Here is a 21,005-nt window from a genome sequence, read left to right on the forward strand (position 1 = left end):
AGTGCTTTTTGTGGGTTACAATGAAGACAAGTCTCCCCATCAGAGCAAGTTCATTATCAGTCGTTGCAAATCTGTGACAATTCATAGAGGGTTTCATTGATTTTCTGAGACCCTGTTTTTTACTGTCATTTTTTCACCCTGAAGCTGGTTAGTGATGTAACATTTGCCAATGATCTAACCAAAAGGTCATGTATTTATTTTTGTTACACTATATTCTTTGTAAATGTTTAATTAAAATGTGCACTTTTAAGGAAAAAAAAAAAAAGAAAAAAAAACACAGAACAAAAAAAAAAATGAAGAGCAATTGGGTTTGCTTGAGAAGCTCCCCGGCACAATTGTTGTAATCCTGCTGCCTGCACACGATTCGCTCCTCTCCCCACGGTGGTTGACTCCTTCACAAATTTAACTTGCTGATGAGCACCTGGCGTCCAGCAGGCGTTGCTTCAAAATGGCAGGAGATCTGAACTGCCGGTACTGGAGGCTGGAAAGAATTAAGCGTGTGGTGTCTCAGAGCAGTACGTACGGGATGGATGGGAAATTATTTTTAGAGTAGAACTAGTTCAGTGATCCCAAGTGGGAAAAGGAGGTTAATTTGGAAGGAAAGCTAAACTGTTTTTCAGTCACTTTATTCCCCGTTTCTTAATTTGAGATTTGGCTGCGAATTTTACAAGCTGCATTCCAAGAAAATAAATCAGGATGCTTTCCAGTTCTTTGACACCAGGAAGTAAAGGTACATTGACAATGTGTCACCCTGCTTTAAAAGATAAAAAAAAGCACAACCACCTTTCCCCCCCCCCCCCAGAAACAATGATAATTTAGCCGTAACCCTGTAATCTGTCACTGTGAGCAGGTTTTAAAAGCATACAGTACATTGATGTTTCTCTGTACTGTGCCTAGGAACGTGTTTCCCTGAGCTTTTGAATTTGCTAGCTGTAAAAGACACTGATTTTGCAGAAACCTGAATGTATCGTGAAGCTCAGTCGGTCTGGGAGGAGCCAGGCTGATGGAGAGAAACAGGGTGCTGGAAACCTATCTACTGTGTGCTTGTGGCAGGTTCAGGTCTGTGGATGGATATGGCTTACGTCTGTACAGCTTTGGGGGAAAAGGGACCAGATCCAGTTGGTGAAGAGGGTTTGCGTTTCAAGTGTTTTGCCTTGGAATGTGTTTTTTAAACGTATGTAAGCTCTGGTCCTCAAAGAGACTTGCTCGGGCTGGTTTGCCTGACACAAATTGGTGAGTCCAGGTCTTGCTTTCACCAGCGAGAGGCGGGAGAAGTCCAGCTGTCCTCAGGAGCCGTGTGCTGGCAGGGAGAGGGACAGGGACAGGCTGTAATGATCCACGGTTGGCACACTTCGTAAGCTGACCACTTACTGTACTCATGACTTGGGAGCCGTCGGTTCACTCAGTCTCAGCCTGAGCTGTGTATTTCTCTAAATTAGGGGATAGCTGAGCGAGGGGTGGGGAAGGACAGCCATGAGCCAGTCAGTTACCTGGAAATGGCCGCTCCTAAGAACTACGGATGTTCTGATGCTCTCCACAAGTTGTGTTTTATCCAGGTGCCACTCCATTTTTTTGTGTGTGTAATGACCTTTATTTATATTAAAACATTAATTTTAAAAAGCTCTAGGACTTCGAGTTTGAGATTTGAAACTGTGCTGCTTACATGGACTTCTAAGGACGGGATGGGGAACAGGGCAAGAAGAGGTGCTAGTTGGCAGCCAGCCCCTCCACAGACTTGTCCACAGATCGGTTGCTCACTTCAAAAATGAGTTATTTCTACTTTGGATTTATAATTAGAAATTGTCTTGGAACAATGTTTTTCAGGGAAGCTTCCAGAGCAAGGGTTTTTATTCTCCCTTTGTAATGTAAGCTGGAAAGAGTAAGTTCACCTCATCTGCATTTCTGATTCTTTACCCACACCATGTCAGCACAGAACAGGGTATTTGAGCTCGACTCCCACATACTTGTGGAAGTTAAAAAGACTAAATGAAATCCATTACTGGGGGAAAAGAAATTCTTATTTACATTTCCCCAAAAGTCTAGGAACATCCCTGTTGTGTTTTGTTTTGTTTTGTTTTTTTTTTACTTATTTTTTTTGTGCTTTATCTGTGTTTTTAAAAAAAATTGTACTGGGTTATAATGCATTTTATTAACACTATGTACATATTAGCTGCTTTGTGTTTCAGAATGGTAGTAATTGCTTTGTATATTAAAGTGATTCTTGTGAATTTGTGAATTATTGTCATAAAGAAGTGCTTTTTCTTACTGTAACCTTTGTGGTATAAACTGTCATAACTCCCTTTTTACACAAACATTTATGTGCAGTCACATAAACATGCTTTAAAAAACTCTACAAAGTCTCTTTTTTGAGCAGGGTGTTCCATTTACACGAATTTAGTGGCAAATGGCAGCTAGATAGGAATATGGGGAAAGGCATGTTTTAAGCAGACTATGGTGTCCTCTCATGATCTGTGGCCTGCTGTGAGTATTCATGAGATACTTTCCCCAAGGGGAAAGCTTTTTAAATCTTAATTAAATTGAATTAGATTAGCGAGAGGCTAAGTCCTGAAAAACAAGGTTTCTCTTCCACTTCTGATATTTTTAAACCTGCTTTCCAGTATCCATTCTGCTGGCAATTAGTTCCGTTGATTAATAATGTGTGCAAGACTTCTCCCTTTCGCAGTTTAAATATGCTGTCTTTCCCACTTTTAAGCATTCCTGTAAACCAGCTACTACTGGTGTTAATAACAGAGCAGAACAGAAGGCAGGAAACACTGCAAGGATCCCAACCCGATGATGTCGTCTGCGAGGCCGGATCCAAACGCTGGGCTGAAAGCCAGAAGAACAAATTCGGCACCGAGGTAACCACACCTCCAGTGAAGTCGAGGGGAAGCAGAAAGGTCAGCTCATTATGGCTGGGATTTTGTGGTTTTCGCAGCTGAGCATTTTCATAATGCCATTCACATACTTGCTCAGAAAAATCCACATCTCACTAATGAGGGAGAATCCCAAACAGAGAGAAAAACGCAGTTTGGCTTGAATTTCGCACTGGAAGAATCTGGTAACACAGATCCCTGTGCAGTCAGTAGGCCAGCTGGTAAACCTGGTTCTTCTAACACTGCTGCACCATGAAGCTCTTTGTCCATAAGATACAGAGCTGAAATCTATACTCCATGTCTTAATCAAACACAACTTTAGTTGCAATGACATTTTAGAAGTTTGCTCCCTTGCAGAAAGGCACGTTTCAGGGATGGTTTCACAATCTCGCAACGTGTTCACATCTTACCTGGTCACTTCCCTGTGGCTTGGATCCTTTCCCTGGGGTGAGTATTTCATTTCTTAAGAGACCGTTTATGCATTGCCCCACTACTCAGGGACCCGTGCCCAAACACATCCTCCCTGCAGATGGGTTCACATCATCTGTTACAAAACAGGAGCAATGCAAAGGAACCACCCAAAGGAGAATCACGCTGTCTTGAAAGGCTGAGACACCTGGGCCTGTTTAGCCTGGAGAAGACAGAGGGGTCTCATCAATGCTTATAAACATCTTAAAGGGCGGGTGTCAAGAGGATGGGGCCAGACTCTTTTCAGTGGTGTCCAGTGAGTGACAGGACAAGGGGCAACAGGCACAAACACAGGAAATTCCATCTCAACATGAGGAAAAAATTCCTTGCTTTGAGGGTAGCAGAGCACTGAAAGAGGCTGCCCTCTGGGTGGTGGAGTCTCCTTCTCTGGAGATACTCAAAACCCTCCTGGACATGTTCCTGTGCAACCTGCTCTGGGTGAGCCTGCTCTGGCAGGGGGGTTGGACTGGATGATCTCTGAAGGTCCCTTCCAACCCCCACTGTTCTGTGATTCACTAGTGTTGGGATGAACAGGGTGACAAAAAGCGCTCTGGCAGGGCGCTAGTGTAATTGCCAAACAGCCGCTGAAGCATTACCATGCATCATCTCATGCTGGAGCAGGAGCTCGGGGACCAATTGGTCAGGACACCAGAGTCTGCAGGTGTCATCGCGGAGGGCTCTGCTCTCTCTGCTCACTCACTGGGCAATTACGCCTCTGCTGCTTCTCTCCCGCACGTCTGGTGTTGGTTCCCTCCTGACATCTCCCTTGAAGCGATGTGTGATAAGAATATAAAAAAGCTGTGAAGCCCAGCCCGGGACAACAGAAAGCACTGCTCAGTCCCTGTGCGGGTGGGTGTTGGCACTGCCCAGCGGGAATGGGCTGTAGGTTACAGACGAGTTACGTTCTCACGGCTGGTGCCTGCCCCTGAACACCGTAGCTTAAAAAGCAACCAGAACTAATGTGCTTGTGTTGGTGGCCTAACCCCAACATTCCTGGGTCTGGTCTCCTGAATCTAAAGGAGCGCCTGTACCCCAGTAGCAGTCAGTGGAGAAGGTGTCCCTTTGAGGGGGTGCCACTTGCTGTGCTGGGGAGGGGCCACCAAGAGCTCAGCTCTGCAGGTCAGGGGCAAGGCGCTCACCAGTGTCATCTCACACTTTTCTCCACAAGTATTTACTTATGGGCAGGAGCATTGCTTCAGCCTTCAAACATTCTCCTCAGGGTTGTATATGGCTGCTCTGCGACAGCAACCCAGCAAAAGAAGCCGAGTCTGGTCTCTTCCAGCATGAGGAAGGCTACAGACTGTAACAGCAGCAGTGGGAAAGCGGACACTGAAAGCTGCTAAACAATTAGAAAGAGATGCAATTAAATTGATTTGTTTTAAAAGTACAAAACTTTTCCGACCATCGAAGCAAGGCCTGGAGCAAAGCTCCCTTCTCACAAGTGTGTAGGTTGCTGCAGCAGGCTTTATTCTGTACTACTCTGGGCTTTGCTTGTGCTATTTAAGCGGGCTTTTCAAGCCTGTTCCTACTATGGCAACAGCGCAAGCTGCAGCCTCTTGCGAGGGCCGGGCACAGCCAGGTTGCAGGCTGTCCCCAGGCACCAAGTCCACACTCTCACAAGCCCAAGCACCAGCACGCTGCTTTCTGCCAGCTCCAGCCCGCGGGGAGCCTAACATACAGTGACCGCGGATGAGCTCGGAGACAAGGAAACACCCATGGGGAGGAAAAGGAAGAGGAGTGGTGAGAACCTAACAGCCACACTCTAAGAGAGTGGGGAGAGCTTGTAATTTTTTTCAAACATTGCTGACCCTGTTAATAGCGCCGAAAAAGCCATGTCTGGCACATTAAAGCTCGTATCGTGTTCTGGTTTTAATTAAAGGTGCTCTCTTCCTTCCCTCAAAGGGACTTCAACTCTAGTTTCAGACGGCAGATTCCCAGCCAGCTGCGTAAGTACTGTTTTAGTGACACCATGTGGCTTCTGGGGATACTGTTGTAAGAAAGTATTTTAGAGCAGCAACTCTCAAGCTGAGTCCAGAGCCAAGGAACTTAGCTGAAAACACGTGAGAGATGCGTCAGGGATGAAGCACAAGACCTTCGGGCCTCATTTGTGGGAGCTCTAACGATAAATGTGTCATTTCCAGATTACAGTCTGCACGTCACTTCTGGACCACAGACACTCCGCATCTTTTCCAGTAGGAAGTTTGATGGAAGCAGAAGTGATAAAGAGCTCCTAACGTCCATGGCCTGAAGCAGCTGCTGGTGTTTGCTGTTGCCAGTGGCAAAGACATGCACACTCTTCAATTCTAAACCTGACCCGGGGCTTTGTAAGTTAAGTTTAAATAAATAAAAAAGTTCCACATCCACCAAAAAAAAAAAAGTACTATAGCAATTCCTGCATTTAGAAGTGTAGCTGTGTTTGGACTTTGTTTTCACCAGTTTCATTCTTCCACCACTAGAAAGAGAAGAAAGTTTGCTGCTGGTGCGAGCCAGATTCCGGGCTGCAGTACTTTTCACATAGGATCTTGTGGGATAAACAAACATGGGTGCTTTTACAAGCTCCAGGTATGAAATCAGTTACTTAGAACAGCCCCTAACTCCCACTGTGCACAGAAAGCATGCCAAAATCTAGACTCTGCCCCAAGGTCACAAGTAATACATGAATAAGTACTCCCCCAGCTACAAAGACTACAGCAGCACCGTCCTCTTCTACATAACAGCTCTCAGACAGAGCGAGCCACAAACAAAGGCAGCAAGTAGAAGATTATTTATCGGTACATCAAGAGTCAATGAATGATTTGATATTTAAAGAATAGTTTGAGTCTACTTGTTTCACTTTCCCTGCTGGCCCATGTGCATGTGTATCTGCTGCAAGGAGCCTTGATCCATGTGAGGGAAAGTTGTCTTGTTAGGGACAACCCAAGAACCACGACTGCTTCGGTACTGCAGGCAGAGCCTCCATGCTTGCAAGTCAGGTAAAAACACCACTGATTTCTAAGTTGGCTTACTCGGCAGTACTGATTCCCAGCCCACCCCCACACACACATCTTGCTCTCTGTTTCCCTATGCCTCTTCAATGCAGCAGTGACAGCAATAGGACAACTTTATAGCAGCTTTGTTGGTTTTGCCCTTTAAGTGGCTTCTTTTACCACAACTTTTAAGATGCAGAAGGCCTAAAGAGTTAAAGCATTTAGAACTGGAGTCTTAGCTTATATTTCATCCACTTTTACTTTTCTCCAGTTAAGGAAGCTGTAAGGGGAAAAAAACTCACTCTAATCTATTTCTCAGTTTCACACTGAGAAATTAAGCGTGGCTTGATTTTAAACAACAGATCTTTTGAGTACATTTTTGATGTCTGGAGATTTCTGCAACTTAAATCAGTTTCAAAACTTACCGTCAATAAAAAGTCAGTGGAAGACCCTATGCAACTCTACTGAGAAGTGAAGCAGAGGTTCACTATGCGGAACAGAAATACAATCCTTGCTGTATCAGACCAAGTGATCAGACAAGACCATCAGAACAAGAAGCCAGTGAAATAACACAACTGCAATTATATGCTTAGGAACAAGTGTATTGAGTAGAAACAAGGGGAGGATTGAACAGCATCAGTGGTTTACTAACAAAGCACAGAGTCAAAAGTCATCCTTGCGACTGCCCTTCTGCGCTTTGTAGATATGAACATCCTTACTGGAATCATAGTGGACCTCATATACAGAGAAATGGCCTCTCAGCATCTTCAAGAATTTGTGATCGCGTTCATACCGGATACGACAGGAAAGAAGAATCACAGTTTGCTCTGAGCACAGGTGCTCCAACGTCTGAAGCAGTTCTGCAAAAGTTTCTTCCAGATAAACGATGTCTGCACCTAGGATGAAGTCAAATGCTCCTGGAGGGAAGTTATCCAGGTCTTTTCCCCAAGTCAGTTCCTTCACCACAGCTCTCGGACGTAGTTCAGAAGGTAAGTTAGCCTGTACGTTTGACTCCAGGAACTCCAGTGCTGCCGCCCTGTCTGTGATGGTAACACGAGCACCTAGGCAGAACAGGAGAATATGTCTCAGACAGATAATCAATGTCTATAAATATAGCATTTGGAATACAATGCTTTTAATTCAAGCAGGCTCCTTAGTTCCTGTTAAACATTAACAACTCCCCTGAACTGCCTGATTAAAAACAAACAAACAAAGGAACAAAACAAGCAAAAAGTCCACTATCTACATACATCCTACCCTTCAACAGTCATTTAAGAGTATAAAGTGTACTCCACATGAAAATTAAGTTAGGTAGGGAACAAAAAGTGTTTTCTGGAGCTTTTTTTTAATGCATGAAAGTATAGGAGTTACTTTCTGCCTTTCCATAGGTGACAACAGAGCGAGTTACAGGGACTGTTACAATTAACCTGCTCCAATTCTGTATTTGTTCAGTGGGAGGGAGGCAGCTAGAGAGCTTCTTTCACAGATCAGACAAAAGTTATGCCTGTGTGACTCTGCGTGTCAGGATTGTATTTTGTCAAACTGCTTTGTTTTCATTATTTCGGTAGGCACCTTCCACAGCCACAAGAGCTTTGAATTACAAAGTTAACCTGGGACAGTTTGCACAAATTTAACCTAGTACCCCGTCCCTGCTTCAGCCACAGACAGATCACAGCCAAAGCACTTCATTTCTCCAGACCTTGATTCCCCTGTCTGCAAGATAGGCTAACAAGGCTTACACAAGCTCAGAGTGGTTTCTGTCTGTAGCTTTATCTGTGCTGCATAGGAGGACAAGTGGAAGAACCGCACTTGCTCCCTGGGGGAGAATAGCTGCAGAACTGAATGCTGCTGAGCTGAGCACCATGGTAACAGGCGTCAGCCTTAACAGGGTCCCACCATAAAGTAAACTGCAGTGGCACCATCGCTACAATAAATAACGCAGCAGGCTCTGAAGTCTAACAAGAAAGAAAGATGACTCAGGAAACATCACAGTCCACATATGTAGCTTTGGTGCTAACTTCTATACCGGGCATGTAGATGTAAAAGTGATAGTTTTACTACAGTTGTAAATTGCTTTAAACAAGGAAACAAAAAAGCCCTTACCTAATAACGTGGCCACTATTCCCAGCAATCCAGTCCCAGCTCCCAGCTCAATCACAGACCGATCCCTGAGATCAATGCCTCCCATCTCCAGATAAGTACACAGGACAACAGCCTAAACCAAAAGAAAATGGCAATTAAGCACAGGGCTCGTTTCAGTCATACTGAACACAGGATTTCTGATTTACACTGAGAAAGAAGGTTATGGGAAGGGTCGGGCACTTCAGGTCTGCAGTAAGATTTTGTTCAGCCCTTCTCTGCCTCCTGTGTGCATGTATAGTCTTTTTATGAGTTTTATGGAAGACTTTACAGGCAGATGGGAAAAAAGAACCACAGAGGCTACAACTTGGATGTGGTTACAGGGCTTGGATCCCCAAATGTAACAGGAGGCAGAGAGAGTTGCATTTGGAAAGGAAAAGCTGGGGTTGTCAAACACTAGTGAATGAACACAGCATTGCAAAAGTCCAGGATAAGGTTTCATAGTATCTAGTGTGGTATTTCAAAAGGTTTCTGCACAACACTGGCATGTTGTCGGGACGGACATAGGAAAAGTAAAGTAATAACACTTCAATATGGTTGTTATCTAATGTGTTTTTTACAGAAATTTGATAAGGCACTCTCTCTGTAGCAAGTTCTGTCAAAGCCAATGTTGGGAAAGACCAACAGCCCTGTGCACAGACTCATGTGAGGAGTTTGCTAAAATTGCTACGCTTGCTCTTTAAAACTAGAGGTAAAAGTGCCATTTGTGTCCGGACAGAGACACAACCGACCGGGAAGCCCTTGGATTCCCACAGTGGTGCTGCGACCTGCAGCCTTGGGCCCACCACAAACCCCTCTGGTTTGGATGGTTGTTATTGCCAAGATAAAGCCTATCAGCACTCCCTGACGGCTACAAGCAGCAGGATCCCTGCTGTGCTCTGAAGGGCGTTAAGCAAACATCGCGGGGTGCTGTGAAGAAATGGGTGAGAGTTCTGTGAGCGAACCAGAATTATTATTTCCTGTATTTGGCACTGGCCATGCAGGGTTTAAGGTAGCCTCTTTCCCTTGCAGTCCCCCAGGATCTCTTAAGAGAGGGAAGGGGGAAAAAAAAAAAAGGTAAAGCAGAGTTTAACTTTTTTGTAAAAAAATAAGAAAATCTCATAGGAAAAACGCCTTCCCTTAACAATTTGCCCAGGGAAGTTGTGGCTGCCCCATCCCTGGGGGTGTTCAAGGCCAGGCTGGATGGGGCTTTGAGCAGCCTGGTCTAGTGGGAGGTGTCCCTGCCCAGGGCAGGGGGGGTGGAAACAGATGATCTTTAAGGTCCCTTCCAACCCAAACCATTCTGTGATTCTATGATAATTCAGTGTTAAATAATTCTCTGTGGTCACTCTGAAAGCCAGGGCAGCCATCGAGTACAGAAACATTCCACCTGGGGCGAACACCTACCGCATCCCAGACCACGGCCGCCACCCCCAGCCGCCGCCAGTCCTGCCGGAGGCGGATGGTGCTGCCGGCGAAGCGGTACGTGGCCCAGGGGCTGTGCAGCTGCCGCGCTCCCCAGCCGCCTCCCTCCTCGTAGGGCACCAAGGCCATCCCGCCGGCGGCCCACCGCCTCCCGATCCGCTGGCGCAGCCCCGGGCCGTCACGGCTCTCCGCCGCCTCCGCCGCGCTCCGCCCCGCGCCGCCGCCGCCGCCCGAGGCCGAGCTGAGGGCAGGGGAAGGCCCGGGGCCGCTGCCGGGAAAGGCCCGGCTTCACCCCTGGGCCCGGGCCCGGCCCTTCGCCGCCCGGCCCGCCCGCTGCTCACGCGTCGCAGGCCCGGGGCCGCGGGGGAGAGGCAGGGCCGGCCCCTAGCGCCGCCGCCTGGGGTCGGTGCGGCCTCCCCGGCCTGCCGCCCGGCTGGGGGACGGCGGCGGGGACGGCGGCGCTGAGCGGCCTCCCCCGGCCGGCCCGGGCGGGGCGATCAAATCACGGGTAATGGGGGATGAGGCGGGGGCTGGAAGGTCTCCCGAGCGCTCCTGCCCCTCAGCCGCGGCGGCGGGGGGGGAAGCGGAGGGCAAGGCAGAAGGCACGCCATGGCTGTCCGCAGGGCGATGCCGGCCATCCCGGGCTTGGTAGGCCGGTGTATGGCTGGGGGAGGCCGCTGGCTCGGTCAGGGCTGTGCCTGCGCCCGCCCGTGGGGGGTCCGAGGGGCAGCATGGCGCTGCGTCCTGTGGGAGGCCCGGGCCGGCGGGGCTTCTGGCACTTTCACACCTCCGTTGCTGCGCAAAAAGGCACGAGGTGTGAAACGGCCTGTGCGACATTGTCTGCTGTCTCCGCGGCCGCTCCGTGGCTCTGGCTCGTGGCTTTTGTTTCAGGGGTTTTGGGAAGTCGGTGCAAAGGAAAGGCGTTTGTCCAGCCCCCCGGCCTCGTCCTCCATTGCCAGAATGGTGGACGTTGTCTCTGGAAGTGCTCACCACCGGCCTGGAAGCAGTCCCTTGATAACGGGGGAACCATTGCAGAAACACAACACTTCTTGTGCTTCTGGGTCAGAGCACTGACCGAGGCCAAAGCCGCTCGCGGGTGGTGGTGTGGCAGTAACGCTTCTGCGGCGCTGTTTGTGCACGGGCTTCTCTTCACCTTTGGCTCCGTTTAATCTCTTGTTTGGCAAAACAACACAGTGCTCCTCTCCTTTGTGTGTCTCCATCTCCAGCTACTTGAACTGCCTCCAAAGACTGCTAAAGGCCACAGGAGGGCCGGGGAAGCATCCTGGCAGCGTGTGCGCTCCGGCTGCCTGGAGGTGCTGCTCCAGGTACTCCTCCAAAAGGCGCAGCAGGACCTCCAGCCATGCTCCTCAGCCCTGCAAGGGGCCAGGCCTTGTGTGTGAAGGACCACACGTCAGGGAGCAGGGCAGGGGAGCAGCATGCCTTCCCTGCATCCCTCTCCAGTGGCTGTGTGGCTCAGCAGCTCCCAGTGTTACCACTGACAGGGCGAGGCTGGCCCTCAAAGCTGGGGAGTGTAACCAGCTCCAGAAAACATCCCTGCTCTTTCCCACAGGGAGCAGCAAATCTGGCTGGCAGACGAAAAGCAAATGTGGTTATATCTGAAAGCTGTTGATTTCAACAGAGTGGCTCAAGATTCATGAACGCCTTTGTGGAGGAGCATTACAGGCTACACGGGGGTAGCAGGAACTTGTTTTTAGGGTTCTGCTACTGTAGGGGAATGGAAATCAGAATTTCACTTGCCCCAAACCAGTTTATACTTGTCTCATGGCAACTCAGACTTCTCCTCATAAACATGCCAAAGCAGGTGCGATGATTCAGCTTATTGTGGTTTTATGTCCTAAAGTGCTGGTCCCTTGCCACTACTCCTGCTTTTGAGAGTTTGAAACTGCTTGTGCTATTATCTCAATTATTTTTTTAATTATTTATATAGGCAGTGTGGGAAAAGCAATGAGAGTGATTGCACTTGAAATGGGAAATCTGCTTGGATGAGTTTTTGAATCACTTATGCTCTGCCTAAACTACACCATCAGGTAAATGAAGGGGAAACTCCCAAATGGCACAAAGCTTTCGCCTCCACCTCCGGCACCACATGCCAGCCCTGGGATCCCCAGCCGAGATGTGGAGGAGCGCAACAAGGGCTCCAGTGCTTCCCACTGCCTCCTTTCATCCCCCTGGAACGGTTTTCTTCCCCTGCAGTATTTCATAAGGCCTAGTGTCTGGCAAAATAGCAACCAGAGTGAAAGAAGGCTGGTGTGAAAATTTATACATTTTTTCTCAGGGATGATAACGCAGTAAGTGCTTTTATCCCAAGAATGTGTTTTTATAAGTCAGATATCCCTGAATGTCTTTGGAGCCCAGCAGGTTCTCTAGCAATCCTGCTCTGCTTCCCAGAACTCTTTCTCCTTCCCTGATAATGTTGCTTTGTCACTGACTTCTGTGAGCCTTATACAGGAGATCAGAAATTGCTTTCCAGATGATAACTGGATAGTGAAGCTATTAAAAGGGAAGCAAGTCCGCTAGAAGCTCAGTAAGGGCCCTGATTCCCCATATTCATTCTAAGCCTATATTTACCTGCTTTTCCCCTCTCCAGATCCATTTTCTAAGAAGGTACAGTACCCAAGTATTGTAGCGTCAGAGAAAGAGGCTTGATTTGTTCCACCCATCCTGACAGTAAAAGGGTAAGGAAAATGCGACAACAAAGAATCATAACTAAAACAATTGCCCAGAACTGAAATGCTTTTTCTCCCAGCAGGGCAGGAGCTTAGCACAACAATAAAGTTGGAAGAACCTACCCCACTTCAGCTTTTAAACACTGCAGAAGGCTACAAGGGCACCGAACGGCAGATAAACTCACAAAGTAGGGAGTAGCTGATTTAAAGTAAGCAAGAATGAGTTAAAATATCAACACCAATTCAAGTCCATTCTTACCTTATTCAGCTACTTGATAGAGCAAAGGTATAACATGTCCAATTATAGGTAAATCCTGCTACCTCAGATGCGGGTAAGTTACTTGGGGTAATTATAAAGTGTTTAAGAGCAATGGTCCTTGTAATACTCAGAAGATCAAAGAATCAAGTAAATGAGACAAAAATGAGAGCAAATTATTTTGAAGCTATACTAATATACATCCCTTCCTGAGATCTTCTCTTTCATGCTTAATATTTAAAATCCTCTCTTAGAAATGAGTGTGACAGTTCTTTTGATAGTTCTGCAGACACTGCGTGTACTGCACGGCTGCGCATGGATTTTGGAGCCATCCATGATGTGGGGAAAATACTGCATCCCTCATGCAGTTTCTGGTTACCAAGGCAAAGGCAGGTATAAATAGAAACAATCTGATTTATTTTTTTTTTTCAAACTCTATCTAGAAGCCTGTGTTGTTGATAACCCTCTGGCAGCAACGCCTTATTCCAAATGGTTCTGTTCTGCATTTGTGTAGAAACTTCTGGTCGTACACATTTAATCCTTTCCTCTCTAAATAAATAGCACTACTTCTGGTTGTTGTTCTGCTGAAATACAAAAACTGTCTTTGAAGTAAAGTTTGGACAAATATCTATTTTGCTAAGAGCTTTCATGAACGAAACAAGCACAAGCTAACACAAAGCTTGGAGGAAAACCCGGAAAAGAAAGCGGTCTTTCTCCCTAAGTATCACTGTAAGTGGCCATTCAAATGACTAGCAGTGAAAGGATTTAACAATTTTTACATTTTCATCTTCACCAGTAGCTTCCAGATTCTCCACATCAGTAAGATAGATGGGGCGGTGAATCCCTTGCTGTTAAATACAAAGGGAATAAACCAGAGATTAATTTGGCTGATGACAGCCTGCAGTTGCAGAATCAAGACAGCCTCAGCTTCTACCGATCTGGATCATCTTTGAATTAAAAATTGAATTGAAATTAAAATGAAATTAAAGTGAGTTAAAAATAAAAACTTAAGTTGCTGCAGAAACTGACAGGTTATCAGTAGACGTTATAACTTGCTGCTTCAGCAAGATCCTCACAAAAAAAAGTTAAATATTGAAGTAAATGTATGGTCTGATCTGTCGTGTCATTTCCTTTACACGCAGGGTTACATTAAACAATGGAAGTAATGATAAAAAATCTGAAGATGTATAATTTCATAAGTGCTTGAGTTGAAACGCAGGAAGTTTCTGGAGCCCCTGAAGAGGGAATAGTTCCCATCAGTAACGTTACATTCACGCCTTCAACCTCGCATCTTGATAAACTGTCATGCATAATCACCACGTTTATTAAAATGTCTTGTTACAGAAAGATCACTTAGCTTTTAGTGGAATTATGTGACTTATCTTTCAAAGGCCATGCAGGTCTGAAAGCTGACATTATTCTGAAGCTTTAATTAGGGAACAAGAAGCAAAACGAGTAAGCTCTTCCTCGTAAGCAGCCACTGCCGTTCCGGCAGCACTTCATTTGCTGGAAACCTCCTCCACTTACGGCTGCACTTTCAGATGTTCACAGACCTTACCTGCGTCTCCAGTCGATGGACTTCCAGGCCATGGGATGCCACGTGTCGGGTCTTGTGACAGGAGAGTCCCTAAAGCCACCGGAGCGCGACTGACACGTGAGTGTGCATCGGTGCGCACAGGGGTGGATACCGGGAAGGTCTGCTCCAGCAGTGCTGCGGGGAGCGTGGGGCTGTGGCAGGGAAATCGCTGTGCAATGCTGTGATTTCCCTCCGCCACCAGCTTCTGCCGCACACGCTGCAGCTGGTCGATGGTTGTAGGCCAGGGTAACACATGTCTCTGGTGCGTGGGATACTGGGGCGGGGAGAAATGCCTCAGAACCCACCCTTTTATGGAGTCTGAGGATAGATCTAGGGGATTAATGTTAGGTGGCCAAATTTCTGATGTGCTCTATAGGTGCAGCGTTATATAATTGGAGAGGAAATTACAGTGCAAGCAATGCACCCTATTAATTTAAAACTAGTTAACAACAACTAATTTGAAAAAATTTAAAAACAATTAGATGGACAGGCAGACAACAGCCATAGCGTTCATGTAGATGCACGAGCTCTGCCTCAGTGCAAACATTGCCCTTTTAAAACCAAGCAAAATCCAAGTTTATGAAAAATGTGGGGGTTTCAGTGTTATTTCTAATGGCATTGTTTCTCTCCTCTACTCCTTAGAATACAATAGAGAAGAAGGAAGAGTCGAGTCAACTCTCAGCAGTTTCAGGTACCTTAAAGCTAATAGGAAGTACTCCTTAGAGACTCTGTCCAGGCTTTGGTGGCCCAGGGTTGGAATTAAACCTTTAGAAGTTTGCCCTAAACAAACTTACTGCAGGGCTTATGCATGCAATTTGACTTTTCTGAATGAAGTCACACATCCATGTTAATGTTTGTGTTAAAATACTGGAAAGCATTTTGCTTTTCCTCATCAGAAATTTGTATCCACGACCTGCAGTAGCAGCTATTTCTGACACTTGGTACGTCAAAATAGTAGTTCTGCCAGCCCTCCACCCAGGAGCACACAAAGTACAGCTTTGCAGGCCTTGGTCTTTCTTGGCAGCCGCAGCACATCTCAGATACTCTTCTCAGGTATTAAGTCTCCATTAGCGCTACCTTAGCCTTTGATAACTGCAAAGCTAGTTTTGTTTTTCCTTAAGACAAAATGAAGGTAGAGAAAAAGAGAAGCTAAGGTAAAGACACGTTAACTCTGATATGTTTGTGCTGTTGGTATCCCTGCAGTCATCCAGATGCTCACATGCGAGCCAAGAAGCCTCTGCATTGCCTGTAATGACATCTTAGATTACTGCAGAGGCAAAAGGACAGATTTAATCAATGACATTAGCACTGCGGTCTGTCCCGATGCTATGAAACACAGGCTGCGGCCCTAGTTTGCATGTATTCCTCGCTAGCCAAGGGTAGTACAGAAGATGATTTAAAAGTGCAAAAATTTAGGGCTACTGAATATCTACCCCGTGTGTTCTGAACAGCCTCGCTGGTTACTTTCTTCCGCGGAAACGTTGGAAATTTCTATTTCCCTAACTACTGTTTTGTTCCAGGCTTTTTCCCTTAAATGGCCATAGTCTTATGTTACTTGTCAGCTTCAAAAGACAATCACGCGTGCAATATTTTTGTCCTGTCAGCTGGTAGTGGATTTCAAAACAGGATGCCTATTTTTCCCCCCATTATTTGCAACAGTGAGACACAGAAGTCTGAGCTTTTGTTTTCAGTTGGTTATACAGGTTCAACCTGGTGATTCATTCTTCCTGCAGCTACGTTTCCAGGAAGAGACAAAGTCCTGGCTCTTCTCCAAGTTATCCATAGAGTGCTTGAGAGTAAGATCAGAAAGCATTCCTCCCGCAGCTGGGACACTTTCTAAGAAGGGAGAAATTGAACAAAACACAACACGGAGCTGGTGTTATCGCCCTGCAGACAAGCAAGGAGGCACATGGCCTTGGAAAGGCCCATGAAGTACTAAGTCAAGGTGAAGACAGCAGCAGAATTTACAGGATTTAAGATTCTCGGCCCTGTAAAGCACAGCTGAGCATTTGCAAGGAGCCATTCTCCATTTCTGAGACTGACGGTGGCTGTGAAGCTGGATGGCCTATGGAAGATCCTAGAATTTAATTTCAAGCATTTTAGGAGACTCTCAGCTTCCTGTTGCAGTTGGTGTGGGGATGAACATACCCTTGGATTTGGGAATTTTTCAAGAGTCGTTATTCAGATAGGAGTTGGTAACTATGGTTTCAGACGTCTCCTCTGAGGGATACTGCTGCTCACAGACAAAGGGAAGTCTGGTTTTGGATCATGAAGCAAGGGGCTTCGGGGTTGTGTGGTTATGAACACAAGCACTAAGCTTTCAGAGAGGGAGTTAAATAAAAACATGCACAAATCTACCTACAAGTAACCATCGCAGGAAATGTAAAGACTTGTCTGAGAAGTGGAGTTCCTTTGAACGCAAGCAGACAGTGGCTCACGTGTATGGAGCAAATGGGCCAAGTAAAGAGACAGAATTACCTTCCCCTGTGAGCCCACAAGCCAAAACACAGCTGGTAGCACTATTAGTCCTGTAAAGCCTGGCAGTCTTCATTTATTATGCACCCTGCAAATAATTATACCTATAGTTAAACTTATAGCTCAGAAGCTGCATTCAGTAGTTGGCAGGGTACGTTCCTCGCTGGTATAGATCCTTTGACCTCATTAGGCTCACATCAGGAGTGAATCTGGTCCTTTGTGTTTTCAGAATAAATCATAGATCTTTTTCATCTCCGCATCTCGGGAGTATAGGTTGCTCCTCCGTCGGCTGTCATCACGATCTGACTTAGGTTTTGTTTCAGGATCCTGCCTGGCCTTCCTTAAAGGCTGTGTGGAGTTCTCCTGGTAATAACAGCAACTTTCCCAGAGGGCTTAAATTAGGATTCATTTCCCACGTTTTGGAAAGTTGCTTTCCCTTTTCTGAAAATTAAAGCAAACATACCCTCTCCCCACCATGCATTATTGAAAGTTCAACAAGAGCCATCCCTTGGAGGAGGAATGAAGGCCTGTATAACAAACTTGCACTCTTTAGGGAACAATGACATTAAGTGTCAAGTTTATAAACTCCCATCCGCAGTGGCATTAACACCCGCTGGAATCCATTCGGCACTCAGGACCCTTGAGCTATTACTTTGTAGGTTACATTTAGGTCACATTTTCTCTGTGAACACAAGTACAAGAGAATTACCTTTTATCTTCATAAAAGCAAGACTCCGTGGTGGTGGTTTTTTTAAAAAAAGAAAAAGCAAACCTACAATGCCAGAACAAGTCAAAGGCTGCTCTGCTCTGCTCTGCTCGGTTCCCCAGGAGAAAGACGCAGTATGCTTTTGAGGAACAGACCTTGGGACCCTACTGAAGTTACTCCTACCCTTGGTTTCCAGAGGTACATCTCGCTCCTGGCAGCTCAGAGTCCGGCCAACACTCCGGGGGGATATTTTTATGTGCCGACCTTCAGGACAGCGCTGAGAGCAGGTCCTTCTTCCCCATAGTGAGCGACTGAAGCCTGTTAGGTATGCAACTGGAACAAGAAAAGAGAGGGAATTAGAAACCCCAGAATGCCTTCATTTGAGGATCACACCTGCCTAAAATCCAGGACTTTGTTCTGTGCCCTCCTTGCCTGAGTTATCCTGGCTAAATGCAGCGCCCAGGCAGTGTTCAAATGAAACTAAACGTAATCCCTAAGAGGTTAATTGAGCATGAATGCTCAGCGCTAATCCAAACTACAAATACTGCATGCATTTAAAGCTGAGTGATAAACTGTTTTCTCATCCCATATTAAAAACCTTTCACCATTTTATGAAGTGTTTGCCCCGTGCAGAGGATGACACAATTTCTTTCTGATTTGTTTGAATTCTCTCTGCAAACATGCAGGTTTGAGCCCCATTCAGAACAGGCCGTAGCTCGTGATCAGGCTTCTTCCTGCCTCTGGCTTGAAGTGAGCAGGCAAATGCACCCGTGAATCCCATTTCCATCAACTTGCAAGTCTTTTTCACGGTGGTTTTCACCCCGTACACCTTGAAGCTGGAGCATCCCTCTCAAGCGGGGTGCTGCCATCGGTGGGACTGGAGCTTGCTGGTGTTACCCTCAGCTCCTCCCTGGGGACAGCAGCGATTCTCCCCCATTCCCTGCGGCATCATTATTTCTACTCTGCAATAAGACTTATTAATCTTTATGGGCCAGCCCTGTAATCAGGAGAGCTCAATAAAACTGACACCATCACCCCTCCTTGCACTGCCATCTGCACTGGGAATCGCCCTACCCCGACCACAGCTCTAGTGAACCAGGAGAGCTCTGAAACTGGGCAGGGGGTGTGTGAATGCTGCAACTAAAGGGAAATGCTTCAAGCAGGGTGGAAATACAGTTCAGTCCAACGGATTATGTAAAAGCACAGTATTTGGTGCCTGTGAGCAAGGTGGGGGGGTGCTGCCCACTGGGTGCCCTGCTCAGAGAGAAGGGGCAGCAACCGAGGGTCCCGCGGCACAGACCTCTCTTCCCCGAGCAGGACACAAAGGGGTTTAGTCTCCACGGTCTGTAGTAAGCTATTTTCAGCTTATACATTTGTTATTGCCAAGATCGGCCATCCAAAATGCCTACTTATCATGCAAAATGTGGAACTAGGTATGTGCTGCCCATTGTACATCAAAGTAATTGATTTTTTTTTATAATGGAAACTGTCTGATGATTCACTGGGGTAAATCAAGCAAAACAGTAGAAAAGCGAGATGGAAAATAGGAAGGGAACCAGGACCGGTAATAAATCATGATAGATGGTATTCAGTATATTGCTATAGCAGTAAGTCAATAGAGTGCTAAGCTGCATAAATAAAAGATAATGTGTTTCATCTCTGCAGGGTGTTGCTCAGGCTGTACCTATTAAAAGGATCACCTAGGTCTGCAGAAAATACACACAGCAACAAGTTTTGCCATATTGTCCTGATAAATCAGATCTGTATTAAGATTGTAAGAGTTACTTTGCCAAAATGGAGGGGGAAATGAATATTTCGCATTACTGCAGCTACAGGGAAACACACGCAGATATGGAAAAATACTCCTTACTGGTGTACTGAGGTATGTGGAAGCGGAAGCTCAAATTCTCCTGGAATGACGAGGAGGTGGGACAGTTTGCTGTTTCTGTGATTTCCAGGGATTAAAGTCAGCTTCCTCTTGCTTAAGATCTACATGAATAAGGCTACACAGGGAAACAGACTACCGATTTCTTTCCTCCCCCTGCATTTTTATATAAATCCTGATACTCTTCAACTGCACCAGCACGAGGGAAGAGCAGCCCTCGTCTCTTCCCCTTTGCAGCATTACACACCGAGAACAAGTATGAGGCCCACGGGAAACTTCAGCCTCTGGGAGGCAGAGGAACCCAAACCTTCACGCCCAAATAGCAGTGAGACACGTCACATAACTCCAGCCACTCCGAGTTCCCAGCATTTTTCATCTGTCGGGACAAATATGTGAGATTTTGGCTGTTGCCCTCAACGGCCGGGTCCCGGTGCTCAGCCACCCGGTGAGCCACTCTTGCTCACTTCTTCTTTGCCCTCAAACAAGGGTTTCCCACTGCCCAAAACCACAGCTTTGGCAAAGGGTTCCCTGAGGCTGCTCCGAAGCCTGGACTTCCCAGAGGTCCCAGCTTGCTGGAGTTGTACCTCCCTCTGCCAAAGCTGGGCGGCCCCATCGCACGTGCTGGTGTGGCTGCACAGAACGAGACGGACACAGTTTGAGAAACGAATGCTCATCACCGTGACTGTCTGCCTGAGATGTGTGGATTTGCCTCCTGGTTCCCACCGCCGCTCCAAACGGAGCAGGCTCGCCTCCGTCAGCTTGCTCAGCCGCTGACGCTTTTTAAAACAGAGTCAGCCAGGTGCAAACAAGCAAGGGTATTGCTTCTCTGCTGTAAGAGGGTAAATTATGCCAGTTTTAATATTAAATAGAGCAGATGCAAGCCAGCTCTTATTCTTGCTGGAGAATTAATTACTTCACTAAACCACGCCAGCCCTCCAGCTTTCTTCACTTCCCCGCGCCCTCCTCACCAAAAATCAGTGGGTACAATGCCGGAGGGAAGAAAACACCAACAACTTCTGAATGTCTGTTTTGTGTGTAGCCCCTCTTTTCCCTCCCTGACTCAGGCCAGTCTCCTGTCCCACTCGACGGCTGGGTCCCGGTCCTCCTGAGACCTGGGAGTAGGACCCGCCATCCCACAGCTTTCCGGAGGGACGCTGGGCTGAAGCGGTTCAAAAGGCGCTGAAAGCAAATCTTCTCCGAGGCCCTCGCGTAATCCGCAGCGAGGTCAGGTTTCTCCGGAGTAACGAGGCTTTACAAACTGTCAGTAGCGCGTAGAGAGGCTTAGCCAACACAGCTTAGAGAACTTGCCGGCGAGTGAAAAAGCATAATTCATTGGTCCAAGGGAATAATCCTCATATAAGACTATAAATCATTTAGTTCCTCCCTTTATTGTGCCTGGGATTAGGTCGTACAGATTCGAGAGACGCAGCACCTATGACTTCCTCTCCACAAAGAAACTAGGCATGGTTTTGTCTGAAAACGCGGCACCCAGGATCAGGTGGGAGAGCCAATGTTAGGATTTGTCCTGCAAAATGGAGTAAACCCCTCAGCCTGCCTATCTCTGGAG

General features: G+C 46.8%; 1 protein-coding gene and 1 long non-coding RNA gene across 8 annotated transcripts; one reads left to right on the forward strand and one right to left on the reverse strand.

Annotated features, from left to right (window-relative positions):
* Window positions 1-6,638: 6,638 nt before the first annotated feature.
* METTL21A (methyltransferase 21A, HSPA lysine) lies at window positions 6,639-10,285 on the reverse strand. Of its 2 annotated transcripts, none has more exons than XM_063341582.1 (3): window positions 9,836-10,278; window positions 8,414-8,525; window positions 6,639-7,371 (listed from the first exon to the last, which is right to left on the reverse strand). In XM_063341582.1, the coding sequence occupies exons 1-3, from the start codon at window positions 9,980-9,982 to the stop codon at window positions 6,974-6,976; spliced, it is 657 nt and encodes a 218-aa protein (XP_063197652.1). In that variant the 5' UTR covers window positions 9,983-10,278; the 3' UTR covers window positions 6,639-6,973. The 2 variants fall into 2 exon arrangements, with proteins under 2 accessions (XP_063197652.1, XP_063197653.1); XM_063341583.1 differs by having other exon boundaries at window positions 7,164-7,429; window positions 9,836-10,285.
* On the forward strand, window positions 10,253-19,569 carry LOC134518604 (uncharacterized). Of its 6 annotated transcripts, none has more exons than XR_010072009.1 (7): window positions 10,253-10,361; window positions 11,802-11,901; window positions 12,462-12,749; window positions 13,078-13,189; window positions 13,939-14,450; window positions 15,015-15,063; window positions 16,106-19,568. It is a non-coding gene; the product is annotated as an uncharacterized LOC134518604 (long non-coding RNA). The 6 variants fall into 6 exon arrangements; XR_010072008.1 differs by lacking the exon at window positions 10,253-10,361 and having other exon boundaries at window positions 10,372-11,901; window positions 12,462-12,549; window positions 12,624-12,749; window positions 16,106-19,567; XR_010072007.1 differs by having other exon boundaries at window positions 11,802-12,749; window positions 16,106-19,569.
* The last annotated feature ends 1,436 nt before the right edge of the window (window positions 19,570-21,005 follow it).

This window comes from Chroicocephalus ridibundus, chromosome 7, assembly GCF_963924245.1.
Source record: "Chroicocephalus ridibundus chromosome 7, bChrRid1.1, whole genome shotgun sequence".
NCBI classification, from domain to species: domain Eukaryota; kingdom Metazoa; phylum Chordata; class Aves; order Charadriiformes; family Laridae; genus Chroicocephalus; species Chroicocephalus ridibundus.

Excerpts from the sequence above, each read along its gene's own strand:
- METTL21A (XM_063341582.1), bottom strand. The coding sequence starts at position 9,982 with ATGGCCTTGGTGCCCTACGAGGAGGGAGGCGGCTGGGGAGCGCGGCAG. Across the intron at positions 8,526-9,835 it reads CGGCCGTGGTCTGGGATGCG|GCTGTTGTCCTGTGTACTTA; the intron begins GTAGGTGTTCGC and ends CTTTTGGTTTAG. Across the intron at positions 7,372-8,413 it reads AATAGTGGCCACGTTATTAG|GTGCTCGTGTTACCATCACA; the intron begins GTAAGGGCTTTT and ends TGTTCTGCCTAG.